Source organism: Oncorhynchus nerka, linkage group LG1, assembly GCF_034236695.1.
Source record: "Oncorhynchus nerka isolate Pitt River linkage group LG1, Oner_Uvic_2.0, whole genome shotgun sequence".
Taxonomy (NCBI): Eukaryota; Metazoa; Chordata; class Actinopteri; order Salmoniformes; family Salmonidae; genus Oncorhynchus; species Oncorhynchus nerka.
The window spans coordinates 52,639,910-52,653,720 of NC_088396.1; the positions used below are offsets into that span (position 1 = coordinate 52,639,910).

The following is a 13,811-nucleotide window of genomic DNA, read 5'->3' on the forward strand; positions in this document are numbered from 1 at the left end:
TACTACATCTAGCTACATATTGAACCTGACTTCCATTCATGGGCAACAATGAGCCAGCTAGTTAACATTAGCATACTACATCTAGCTACATATTGAACCTGACTTCCATTCATGGGCAACAATGAGCCAGCTAGTTAACATTAGCATACTACATCTAGCTACATATTGAACCTGACTTCCATTCATGGGCAACAATGAGCCAGCTAGTTAACATTAGCATACTACATCTAGCTACATATTGAACCTGACTTCCATTCATGGGCAACAATGAGCCAGCTAGTTAACATTAGCATACTACATCTAGCTACATATTGAACGTCCGTCCTTTCAGGTCAGGGGCAACAACAATGTATGAATTTATGGTTGGATCATCATTGCCATTGTACTCATTGGCCAGAATGGTGAATTTAGTAAAACCTCAAGTCCAAATCCCAATCTCCATCCATGGCTAATTTAGGAAAGGGATGATTTTAGCTAGCTAGCTAGCTACCGGAGTACAACAACACAACGAGATGCAACAAATCAAGTTTTTTTCTCTATAAATTACCGTCTCTTTTTGATGTGGTGTGATTGTTGTTTAGCCAAATCCAAAATGGCTTCCCCTTGACACTTTGTTTGGTGCGACAGGACCAATCACAGCTGAGTTCACTCAGTTTAGCTCAATGCTGAAAGGTTATTATTTTATTTATTTTTCATCAAGGGAGGCCAAATGCTCACTGAATGGCGTTGAATGGCACGGGCGGCAACAATGTCGTACTCAATGTCAACAATGCTTTGCTATCTCTTCTGACTAACCTGGCCTTGCTATCTCTTCTGACTAACCTGGTCATGCTATCTCTTCTGACTCACCTGGCCATGCTATCTCTTCTGACTAACCTGGTCATGCTATCTCTTCTGACTAACCTGGCCTTGCTATCTCTTCTGACTAACCTGGTCATGCTATCTCTTCTGACTAACCTGGCCTTGCTATCTCTTCTGACTAACCTGGTCATGCTATCTCTTCTGACTAACCTGGTCATGCTATCTCTTCTGACTAACCTGGTCATGCTATCTCTTCTGACTAACCTGGCCTTGCTATCTCTTCTGACTAACCTGGCCTTGCTATCTCTAACCTGGTCCTGACAGTTTACTACAGTCGACTATGACTAGCCTGGCCCTGACAGTCTACTGAGACTAACCTGTCATTTCTCTGTGTCTATCTGTGTAGAGTCTATCCTACAACGTATGGTGGAGACCCTGGAGATGTACGGTGTTGATCCTAGAGACCTGACCCCCCAGCAGCTCTACAGACTTGCTGTGGTGCTGCAGAGGATGAAGGCTGACGGCCAGGAGAACGCAGGTACCACAGACCTCCGTCTGTCTGTCTGTCTGTCTGTCTGTCTGACCATGGTGCTGCAGCTGATGCAGGCTGAGGACCATTGTTCTGATCTGACTCACAACTGTTCTGCCTCGGATATTCTCTTCTCATATTAGTCTCTTCTTGCCTCGTTGGACCATCCTGTTCTCATGAGCAGTCAGAATGGTGGATGTGTAACAAGGCCAGCTCAGTACATCTGTCTGCACAGAGAAGGGAGTGTAGTCATTATAATATCAATGAATAATGAACAAATGACACACAAGTCATTTCCTGTAAATCATTTCTCTTTCATCTCTTCATTCTCTTTTTTCAGATCCGTTTACCAATGGACCGATCACACCGAAGGAGGTATGTTCAGATCAGATAGTGCACAAATACAGTACTAAGTGGTATTGCATGACATTTATAATATTAGGTATATATTATAATGCTGATATCATGGTCATTGTCCTGTCGCTTGGTGTCTCTGGGTGTCCTCTACACAGAAACAGCAGATGCTTAAAAACAGTGACACCGTGTCCAACAAGGGAGAGAATGCTCCCCTCCCTGTCCCCTCTCCTTCCTCTACCTCGGTAGCTGATGTGGCCCCTACCCTGGCCCCTGCTGCCACTAGTCCCACCCTCAAAGCACCTATAGGGGTCAGTGTGACGGCCAAGGACTCCTCTGTCTCTGTGGAGGATGTGAAAGAGAAGGTGAAAAGCTCCAGTGTCCCAGCAGGGCTACCAGCTGCTGAGAGGGGAACAGCAGCTAGGGAGGAGTATGGATACATCGTCACTAACCAGAGGTCAGTTCTGGTAACTTACTGTGAGAATGTCTTATACAAGTTAGGATTCAGACCGTAGTCCTTAATACGGTCTGTAAAGCTGTGACTCGTACCTTAGTCCTTAATACTGTCTGTAAAGCTATGACTCGTACCTTAGTCTTTCATGCTGTCTGTAAAGCTATGACTCATACTTTAGTCCTTAATACTGTCTGTAAAGCTATGACTCGTACCTTAGTCCTTCATGCTGTCTGTAAAGTTATGACTTGTACCTTAGCTTTACAGACAGCATGAAAGACTATGACTCGTACCTTAGAATTTCATGCTTTCTGTAAAGCAATGACTCGTACCTTAGTCCTTAATACTGTCTGTAAAGCTATGACTCGTACCTTAGAATTTCATGCTTTCTGTAAAGCTATGACTCGTACCTTAGTCTTTCATGCTGTCTGTAAAGCTATGACTCGTACCTTAGTCTTTCATGCTGTCTGTAAAGCTATGACTCGTACCTTAGTCCTTAATACTGTCTATAAAGCTATGACTCGTACCTTAGAATTTCATGCTTTCTGTAAAGCTATGACTCGTACCTTAGTCCTTAACACTGTCTGTAAAGCTATGACTCGTACCTTAGTCTTTCATGCTGTCTGTAAAGCTATGACTCGTACCTTAGTCTTTCATGCTGTCTGTAAAGCTATGACTCGTACCTTAGTCCTTAATACTGTCTATAAAGCTATGACTCTTACCTTAGAATTTCATGCTTTCTGTAAAGCTATGACTCGTTCCTTAGTCCTTAATACTGTCTGTAAAGCTATGACTCGTACCTTAGAATTTCATGCTGTCTGAAAAGCTATGACTCGTACCTTAGTCCTTAATACTGTCTGTAAAGCTATGACTTGTACCTTAGTCCTTAATACTGTCTGTAAAGCTATGACTCGTACCTTAGTCTTTCATGCTGTCTGTAAAGCTATGACTCGTACCTTAGTCCTTCATGCTGTCTGTAAAGCTATGACTCGTACCTTAGTCCTTAATACTGTCTGTAAAGCTATGACTCGTACCTTAGTCCTTAATACTGTCTGTAAAGCTATGACTCGTACCTTAGTCCTTAATACTGTCTGTAAAGCTATGACTCGTACCTTAGTCCTTAATACTGTCTGTAAAGCTATGACTCGTACCTTAGTCCTTCATGCTGCCTGTAAAGCTATGACTCGTACCTTAGTCTTTCATGCTGTCTGTAAAGCTGTGACTCGTACCTTAGTCCTTAATACTGTCTGTAAATTTGTGACTCGTACCTTAGTCCTTAATACTGATACTTGGCTTTTTTTTTACACATCTAAATGATACTATGGTATCTAGATGATACTATGGTATCTAAATGATACTATGATATCTAAATGATACTATGCTATCTAAATGATACTATGCTATCTAAATGATACTATGCTATCTAAATGATACTATGCTATCTAAATGATACTATGATATCTAAATGATACTATGATATCTAAATGATACTGCATAAGGCAGTTATATCATTACCTCTGCAGAGCAGGATGTTTTAGTATATTTAATATTATAATTTTAAGTCTAGACTCTAAGGGCATATGGTTGTTGATGAATGTAATGTCTTAATTGCACGTTGTCATTGTCATTGTTGTTGTCTTTGTCGTTGTTGTAATTGTTGTTGTCATTGTCATTGTTGTTGTCTTTGTCGTTGTTGTAATTGTTGTTGTCATTGTCATTGTTGTTGTCTTTGTTGTTGTCGTTGTTGTTGTCATTGTCATTGTTGTTGTCATTGTCATTGTTGTTGTCATTGTTGTTGTCATTGTTGTTGTCGTTATTGTTGTTGTCATTGTTGTTGTTGTTGTCGTTGTCATTGTCGTTGTCATTGTTGTTGTCGTTGTCATTGTTGTTGTCGTTGTCATTGTTGTTGTCATTGTTGTTGTCGTTGTTGTCATTGTTGTTGTCATTGTCATTGTTGTTGTTGTCATTGTTGTTGTCATTGTTGTTGTCATTGTCATTATTGTTGTTGTCATTGTCATTGTTGTTGTCATTGTTGTTGTCTTTGTCGTTGTTGTAATTGTTGTTCTCCAGTCCTCTCAGTCTGTATGATGGGGTGAAACTACTGGAACTATTGGCAGAGAGAATTCACCTGACCACCAGCAGCTTCATCAACATCAGGTACTGTATGGTCACGGTGTGTGTGTGTCTCTGTGGACGTGTGCTTGTATGCGTGCGTGTGTGTGTATGTGTCTGCCTGTATGACTGTGTGTGGCAGTATATACAGTAAGTCAATATACCTGTTTCCCTGCTTGCTATGTTGCTCCAGTGTTGTGGGTCCAGCCCTGACGTTCAGGATCAGACAAAACCCTCAGAATATGAGTGCAGAGGACGTGGCTGAGAAGGCTGGTGAGAAAGAATCAATCAATCAATCTCTGTCTGTCTGTCTGTCTGTCTGTCTGTCTGTCTGTCTGTCTGTCTGTCTGTCTGTCTGTCTGTCTGTCTGTCTGTCTGTCTGTCTGTCTGTCTTTTCCCCTCTCGCTCACAGATTAAAATGCTGCACAAGAGGGAGACAGAAAGACAGAGATAATGAGGGGGTTTTGTCCCAAACGCCACCCTATTCCATATACAGTGCACTACTTTTCCCAAGGGTCCATAAGGTAGTGCACTACTTTTCCCAAGAGTCCATAAGGTAGTGCACTACTTTTGACCAGGGTCCATAAGGTAGTGCACTACTTTTCCCAAGGGTCCGTATGGCTCTGGTCATTTGTGGTGCAGCCTCTGTCAGCAGCCAGACAGCTCTCTGACATTCTGGGCTCTGTCGTTTGTGGTGCAGCCTCTATCAGCAGCCAGACAGCTCTCCGACATTCTGGGCCCTGTCGTTTGTGGTGCAGCCTCTATCAGCAGCCAGACAGCTCTCTGACATTCTGGGCTCTGAACATTTTTTAATCCCTACATTTCATGCAATCCTAAAATTCTAATTTAACTCAACCATTGTTTAACATTTCTTTATATATACAGTTGAAGTCAGAAGTTTACATACACTTTGGTTGGGATCATTAAAACTTGTTTTTCAACCACTCCATAAATTTCTTGTTAACAAACTATAGTTTTGGCAAGTCGGTTAGGACATCTACTTTGTGCATGACACAAGTAATTTTTACAACAATTGTTATTGACAGATTATTTCACTTATAATTCACTGTATCAATTCCAGTGGGTCAGAGGTTTACGTTCACTAAGTTGACTGCGCCTTTAAACAGCTTAGAAAATTCCAGAAAATTATGTCAGGGCTTTAGAAGCTTCTGATAGGCTTATTGACATCATTTGAGTCAATTGGAGGTGTACCTGTGGATGTATTTCAAGGCCTACCTTCAAACTCAGTCCCTCTTTGCTTGACATCATGGGAAAATCAAAAGGAATCAGCCAAGAACTCCACAAGTCTGGTTCATCCTTGGGAGCAATTTCCAAACGCCTGAAGGTACCAGGTTCATCTATACAAGCAATAGAACGCAAGTATAAACACCATGGGACCACGCAGCCATCATACCGCTCAGGAAGGAGACGCCTTCTGTCTTGTAGAGACAGAACAACAGCAAAGGACCTTGTGAAGATGCTGGAGGAAACAGGTACAAAAGTATCTATATCCACAGTAAAATTACTCCTATATCGACATAATCTGAAAGGCTGCTCCGCAAGGAAGCTACTGCTCCAAAACCGCCATAAAAATGCCAGATTGCGGTTTGCAACTGCACATGGGGACAAAGCTGTACTTTTTGGAGAAATGTCCTTTCCCTGATGAAACAAAAATAGAACTGTTTGGCCGTAATGACCATCGTTATGTTTAGAGGAAAAAGAGGGAGGCTTGCAAGCTGAAGAACACCATCCCAACCGTGAAGCACGGGGGTGGCAGCATCATGTTGTGGGGGTGCTTTGCTGCAGGAGGGCCAGGTGCACTTCACAAAATAGATGGCACCATGAGGAGGGAAAATGATGTGGATATATTGAAGCAACATCTCAAGACATCAGTCAGGAAGTTAAAGCTTGGATGCAAATGGGTCTTCCAAATGGACAATGACCCCAAGCATACTTCCAAAGTTGTGGCAAAATGGCCTAAGTACAACAAAATCAAGGTATTGGAGTGGCCACCACAAAGCCTTGACCTCAATCCTATAGAAAATTTGTGGGCAGAACTGAAAAAATGTGTGCGAGCAAGGAGGCCTACAAACCTGACTCAGTTACACCAGCTCTGTCAGGAGGAATGGGCCAAAATTCAACCAACTTATTGTGGGAAGCTTGTGGAAGGCTACCTGAAAAATTTGACCCAAGTTAAACAATTTAAAGGCAATGCTACCAAATACTAATTGAATGCATGTTATTTTCTGACCCACTGGGAATGTGATGAAAGAAATAAAAGCTGAAATAAATAATTCTGTCTACTATTATTCTGATATTTCACATTCTTAAAATATTGTGGTGATCCTCACTGACCTAAGACAGGGAATTTTTACTCTGATTAAATGTCAGGAAATGGGAAAAACGGTATGTTAACATCAGAACAATTTCTTTGAGAAACTCTTGAGAGGAAATTATATATTTTTTTTAAACTGAGTTTATCCAATTTAGTGACAAAATAAAATATCTTTAGAGCCTTAGAAGAAGAGCTATAAATATATATTTCCCACTGTCTGTCTATGGCAGTACTCCAGCTGAATGTAAAAGTTAGACCCTGGCTGGGTTGAGAGAGACATGTACTGATGTCAACATTTCCCTGTCCTTTTTCAGTGATTCTAGTTAGGTGTGGTATATAACCCACAATTCCTTTTACTCTGAGCCTCATAGGAGCTGACAGCACAGACTGTGAATCCAAAATAGTCCCTATTCCAGCGAATTACTCTTGACTCATAGGGCTCAGACAGAATAGTATGTTGATATTCATGAATGATAACTGTTGGCTCTGTTTGTTGTGGTTTTGTCTCTGTCAGTGTCTGAGAAGACCTTTCTGGAGTCTGAGACAGGACTGAAGATCCTGCAGACTGGTGTGGGAGAGGTACAGTATAACTGTACAAATACACTATCTCTCTCTCTTTCTCTCTCTGTGTCTCTCTTTCTCTCTCTGTGTCTCTCTTTCTCTCTGTGTGTCTCTCTTTCTCTCTGTGTCTCTCTTTCTCTCTCTGTGTGTGTCTCTCTCTGTGTGTGTCTCTCTCTGTGTGTGTCTCTCTCTGTCTCTGTCTCTGTGTCTCTCTCTGTCTCTGTCTCTCTCTCTGTCTCTGTCTCTGTGTCTCTCTCTCTGTCTCTGTGTCTCTCTCTGTCTCTCTCTGTCGTACACTGAGGATATTGTTGCAGAATTCTGCACAGTCTCAATTTGGTGTTTTTCCCATGTTGTGAATTCTCGGTTGGTGAGCGGACCCCTGATCTCACAACCATAAAGGGCAATGGGCTCTATAACTATTCAAGTATTTGTGATCCTAATTGTTATGTTAAATTTTATGTTCCTTTTGATGGTGCCTTGTCTCTCACATCGTTCACAGCTTTGTGGAAGTTACCTGTGGCTCTGATGTTTAGGCCAAGGTATGTATAGTTTTTTGTGTGCTCTAGGGCAACAGTGTCTAGATGGGATTTGTATTTGTGGTCCTGGCGACTGGACCTTTTTTGAAACACCATTATTTTGGTCTTACTGAGATTTACTGTCATGGCCCAGGACTGACAGAATCTGTGCAGAAGATCTAGGTGCTGCTATAGGCCCTCCTTGGTTGGGGATTATCAACCAACAGTAGACATTTGACTGCAGATTCTAGTAGGGTGAGGCCAGGTGCTGCAGACTGTTCTAAGTGCCCTCGCCAATTCATTGATATATATGTTGAAGAGGGTGGGGCTTAAGCTGCATCCCTGTCTCACCCCACAGCCCTGTGGGAAGAAATGTGTGTTTTTTGCCAATTTTTACCGCATACTTTTTGTTTGTCTAAATGGATTGTATAATGTCGTATGTTTTTCCCCCAACACCACTTTTCATCAGTTTGTATAGCAGACCAATGGTGTAAAAATACTTTAAATACTTTTTACTTTTAAAGACTTAAGTCGTTTTTTGGGATATCTGTACTTTACTATTTTTGACAACTTTTACTTTTACTTCACTACATCCCTATAGAAAAGTATGTACTTTTCACGCCATGCATTTTTGCTGACACCCAAAAGTAGTACATGTTGAATGCTCAGCAGGACAGGAAAACGGTCCAATTCACACACTTATCAACAGAACATCCCTGGTCGTCCCTTCTGCCTCTGATCTGAAGGACTCACTAACCACTAATGCTTCATTTGTAAATGATGTCTGGGTGTTGGAGTGTGACCCTGGCTATCCGTAAATAAAATAAAAACAAGAAAATGGTGCTGTCTGGCTTAATAAAAGGAATTTGAAATTATTTATACTTTTGAGACTTAAGTATATTTAAAACCAAATACTTTTAGACCTTTCTCAAGTAGGATTTTACCGGGTGACTTTCACTTTAGTCATTTTCTATTAAGGTATCTTTACTTTTACTCAAGTATGACAGTTGGGTACTTTGCCACCACTATAGCAGACCCTCATGCCAAATTGAGTCCAAAGCTTTTTTGAAATCAATAAAGCATGAGAAGACTTTGCCTTTGTTTTGGTTTGTTTGTCAATTAGGTTGTGAAGGGTGAATACGTGGTCTGTCTTATGATCATTTTCCACTTTGTGGATTGGGGTGATTGTGATCATATCTTGGTTCCAAATATTGGGGATCTGAGGATGATGGTAAAGAGTTTAAGCATAGCCAACTGGAATTTGTTATCTGTATATTTTATAATTTCATTGAGGATACCATCAACACCACAGGGCTTTGGGTTGGTTTTTATTTTATTTTGTCCTCTAGTTCATTCAAGGTAATTGGAGAATCCAGTGGGATCAGGTAGTCTTTAATAGTTGATTCTAAGATTTGTAATTGTTCATGTATATCATTTGGCTGTTTGTTCTTTGTTATAGAGCCAAAAAGATTGGAGAAGTGGTTTATCCTTAAACCTTTTGTCCAGGAAATTGTCTAGAAGGGATTGAATTTGTTGTTGCCTAATAGTAGATTCCCACACTATTTTCCCTCCATCTACAGCATTTCTTAATATTATTCAGCTCCTTTGGCTTTGATGCCTCATGATTGAGCATAGCTCTGTTCAAGTAGACTGTGAGTTTGCTGTGATCTGATAGGGGTGTCAGTGGACTGACTGTGAACGCTCTGAGAGACTCTGGGTTGAGGTCAGTGATAAAGTAGTCTACAGTACTACTGCCAAGAGATGAGCTATAGGTGTACCTACCTTAGGAGTCCCCCCGAAGCCTACCGTAGGAGTCCCCCCAAAGCCTACCTTAGGAGTCCCCCCGAAGCCTAGCTTAGGAGTCCCCCCGAAGCCTACTATTGACTATGTACAAATGTGAGAGCTGCAGGAGTTGTGACACGTTTTTGTTGGTTATGTTGTCATAGTTGTGGGAAGGTGGGAATATGGGGGAGGGAATGCTGTCAGCTCCAGGTAGGTGTTTGTCCCCCTGTGTGCTGAGGATGTCAGGTTCTTGTCCGGGTTCTGGCATTTAGGACCATCACAGTAGGTGTGAGCAGAGCATGTTGAGCATCGGATACATACCTCCTAGGTTGCAGTTCGGGGCTGTTTCTCTGCTCAGAGCCTGGGCATCTCTCTCTCTCCCTCCCTCCCTCCCTCCCTCCTCCCCCCCCCCAAATATATGGAGACTTGGCTGTCTCTATCTCAATAAGCAAGTGTGCAAAGCTGTCAACAAGGCAAAGGTTGGCTACTTATGTGTTATTTCATATTATTAATGTCTTCACTATTATACTGTTCTACTCTGTTGTACTCTGCTCTGTTGTACTCTGCTCTGTTCTACTCTGCTCTGTTCTACTCTGCTCTGTTCTACTCTGCTCTGTTCTACTCTGCTCTGTTCTAATCTGTTGTACTCTGCTCTGTTCTACTCTACTCTGTTCTACTCTACTCTGTTCTACTCTACTCTGTTCTACCCTACTCTGTTCTACCCTACTCTGTTCTGTTCTGCTCTGCTCTGTTCTACTCTATTCTGTTCTGCTCTGCATCTCTCCCACATACTACCTATTCTTGCTGGGGCAACAAACCAGACCCTCCCACACCTCCTCTCCCCTACCTCTGTTACTCTCCCTTACCCAACAGCAACATGTGCCGCTGTTGCTAGGGCAACACCTTTCGAAGTGACAAGTGGTGTACGGCGGTTGAATGGAGTTTGAGGGAAAGATCTATGAGGCCTTACATTGAAGCCTAGGAGAAAGCATTTTTCTTCGTTCCATTCCCTTTCTCTTTTCGTTCCACTAACTTGCCCTCCTCTTTCCTTGTGTGTCGGTCCACCCTACTTGATACACATTTCTGTAATCCTCTGCTGAAATCCCAAACCCTCCTTTCCAAGAGGCTATTTCCAGGATTATTAGTGATATCAGGACTTGTCGGGTCATACATCAGGAGTGGAAGAAGGAGAGCTCATCTAATGTTTTATGTTTCGCATCATCCTCATTTGATGATGGAGCGGATGATCCTGGAGAGATGGAGCGGTTGAGAGATGGAGCGGATGAGAGATGGAGCTGATGATCCTGGAGAGATGGAGCGGATGAGAGATGGAGCAGATGATCCTGGAGAGATGGAGCGGATGATCCTAGAGAGATGGAGAGATGGAGCGATTGAGAGATGGAGAGATGGAGCGGTTGAGAGATGGAGCGGATGAGAGATGGAGCGGTTGAGAGATGGAGCGGTTGAGAGATGGAGCGGATGAGAGATGGAGCGGATGAGAGATGGAGCGGTTGAGAGATGGAGCGGATGAGAGATGGAGCAGTTGAGAGATGGAGCGGATGATCCTGGAGAGATGGAGCGGATGAGAGATGGAGCAGATGATCCTGGAGAGATGGAGCGGATGATCCTGGAGAGATGGAGAGATGGAGAGATGGAGCGATTGAGAGATGGAGAGATGGAGAGATGGAGCGGTTGAGAGATGGAGCGGATGAGAGATGGAGCGGATGAGAGATGGAGCGGTTGAGAGATGGAGCGGATGAGAGATGGAGCAGTTGAGAGATGGAGCGGATGATCCTGGAGAGATGGAGCGGATGAGAGATGGAGCGGTTGAGAGATGGAGCGGTTGAGAGATGGAGCGGATGAGAGATGGAGCGGATGATCCTGGAGAGATGGAGCGGATGAGAGATGGAGCAGTTGATCCTTGAGGGATGGAGCGGTTGAGAGATGGAGCAGTTGATCCTGGAGAGATGGAGCGGTTGAGAGATGGAGCAGTTGATCCTGGAGAGATGGAGCGATTGATCCTGGAGAGATGGAGCAGATGAGAGATGGAGCGGATGAGAGATGGAGCGGTTGAGAGATGGAGCGGTTGAGAGATGGAGCAGATGAGAGATGGAGCGGATGAGAGATGGAGCAGATGAGAGATGGAGCGGATGAGAGATGGAGCGGTTGAGAGATGGAGCGGATGAGAGATGGAGCGGATGAGAGATGGAGCGGTTGAGAGATGGAGCAGTTGAGAGATGGAGCCGTTGAGAGATGGAGCGGATGAGAGATGGAGCGGATGATCCTGGAGAGATGGAGCGGATGAGAGATGGAGCAGTTGATCCTTGAGGGATGGAGCGGTTGAGAGATGGAGCAGTTGATCCTGGAGAGATGGAGCGGTTGAGAGATGGAGCAGTTGATCCTGGAGAGATGGAGCGATTGATCCTGGAGAGATGGAGCAGATGAGAGATGGAGCGGATGAGAGATGGAGCGGTTGAGAGATGGAGCGGTTGAGAGATGGAGCAGATGAGAGATGGAGCGGATGAGAGATGGAGCAGATGAGAGATGGAGCGGATGAGAGATGGAGCGGTTGAGAGATGGAGCGGATGAGAGATGGAGCGGATGAGAGATGGAGCGGTTGAGAGATGGAGCAGTTGAGAGATGGAGCCGTTGAGAGATGGAGCGGATGATCCTGGAGAGATGGAGCGGATGATCCTGGAGAGATGGAGCGGTTGAGAGATGGAGCAGTTGAGAGATGGAGCGGATGATCCTGGAGAGATGGAGCGGTTGAGAGATGGAGCGGTTGAGAGATGGAGCGGATGATCCTGGAGAGATGGAGCGGATGATCATGGAGAAATGGTGCGGATGATCATGGAGAGATGGAGCGGTTGAGAGATGGAGCGGATGATCCTGGAGAGATGGAGCGGATGAGAGATGGAGCGGATGATCCTGGAGAGATGGAGCGGATGATCCTGGAGAGATGGAGCGGATGAGAGATGGAGCGGATGATCATGGAGAGATGGAGCGGTTGAGAGATGGAGCGGTTGAGAGATGGAGCGGATGAGAGATGGAGCGGATGATCATGGAGAGATGGAGCGGTTGAGAGATGGAGCGGTTGAGAGATGGAGCGGTTGAGAGATGGAGCGGATGAGAGATGGTGCGGATGATCCTGGAGAGATGGAGCGGATGATCCTAATGATCCTAAGCTTTATTTGTCCTTGTTGGTATAGTAGGAAAAGTCCACTTTCCAGTTAGTAATGTGTACCCCTATTGTATAACTCAGAAATAGGCTTTATGTTAGAAGATATAGCAGCTTCCTACTATTGTTAAATTAGGACAGGAGGCAGAAACGTGACATTATCAGCAAAGCAAAGAAAAGAAAGCAATGTAGGCTGTCATAAAGAGAGGATGGCCTAATGTTAATAAAATAATAGTAAATACTAATAACATGGCCTAATATTAATAAAATAATAGTAAATACCAATAACATGGCCTAATGTTAATAAAATAATAGTAAATACCAGTAACATGGCCTAATGTTAATAAAATAATAGTAAATACCAATAACATGGCCTAATGTTAATAAAATAATAGTAAATACCAATAACATGGCCTAATATTAATAAAATAATAGTAAATACCAGTAACATGGCCTAATGTTAATAAAATAATAGTAAATACCAGTAACATGGCCTAATGTTGATAAAATAATAGTAAATACCAATAACATGGCCTAATGTTGATAAAATAATAGTAAATACCAGTAACATGGCCTAATGTTGATAAAATAATAGTAAATACCAATAACATGGCCTAATGTTGATAAAATAATAGTAAATACCAATAACATGGCCTAATGTTGATAAAATAATAGTAAATACCAGTAACATGGCCTAATGTTGATAAAATAATAGTAAATACCAGTAACGTGGCCTAATGTTGATAAAATAATAGTAAATACCAATAACATGGCCTAATATTAATAAAATAACAGTAAATACTAATAACATGGCCTAATCTTAATAAAATAATAGTAAATACCAATAACATGGCCTAATATTAATAAAATAACAGTAAATACCAATAACATGGCCTAATATTAATAAAATAATAGTAACGATAATAATAATGAATTGTCTAACTTTTTAAGCCTTATTCGTGAATGCACCTTTATAATTTCAACCTGATATAGTTCATTTCCAATCAAAATGTGCATTATAAAGTGCTTGTTTTATGAATCAATCAATCAAATGTATTTATATAGCCCTTCGTACATCAGCTGATATCACAAAGTGCTGTACAGAAACCCAGCCTAAAACCCCAAACGGCAAGCAATGCAGGTGTAGAAGCACGGTGGCTAGGAAAAACTCCCTAGAAAGGCCAGAACCTAGG

At 42.6% G+C, this 13,811-nt stretch overlaps 1 protein-coding gene across 1 annotated transcript in view; it reads left to right on the forward strand.

The window, feature by feature from the left end:
• ptprna (protein tyrosine phosphatase receptor type Na) overlaps positions 1 to 13,811 on the forward strand; it is a 136,187-nt gene that overhangs the window by 62,624 nt on the left and 59,752 nt on the right. Inside the window, exons 7-12 of the mRNA XM_065019643.1 lie at positions 1,208 to 1,339; positions 1,671 to 1,705; positions 1,843 to 2,141; positions 4,206 to 4,292; positions 4,441 to 4,520; positions 7,097 to 7,161. Of these exons, the coding sequence (XP_064875715.1) occupies positions 1,208 to 1,339; positions 1,671 to 1,705; positions 1,843 to 2,141; positions 4,206 to 4,292; positions 4,441 to 4,520; positions 7,097 to 7,161 (698 nt within the window). The remainder of the gene's footprint in view (positions 1 to 1,207; positions 1,340 to 1,670; positions 1,706 to 1,842; positions 2,142 to 4,205; positions 4,293 to 4,440; positions 4,521 to 7,096; positions 7,162 to 13,811) is intronic.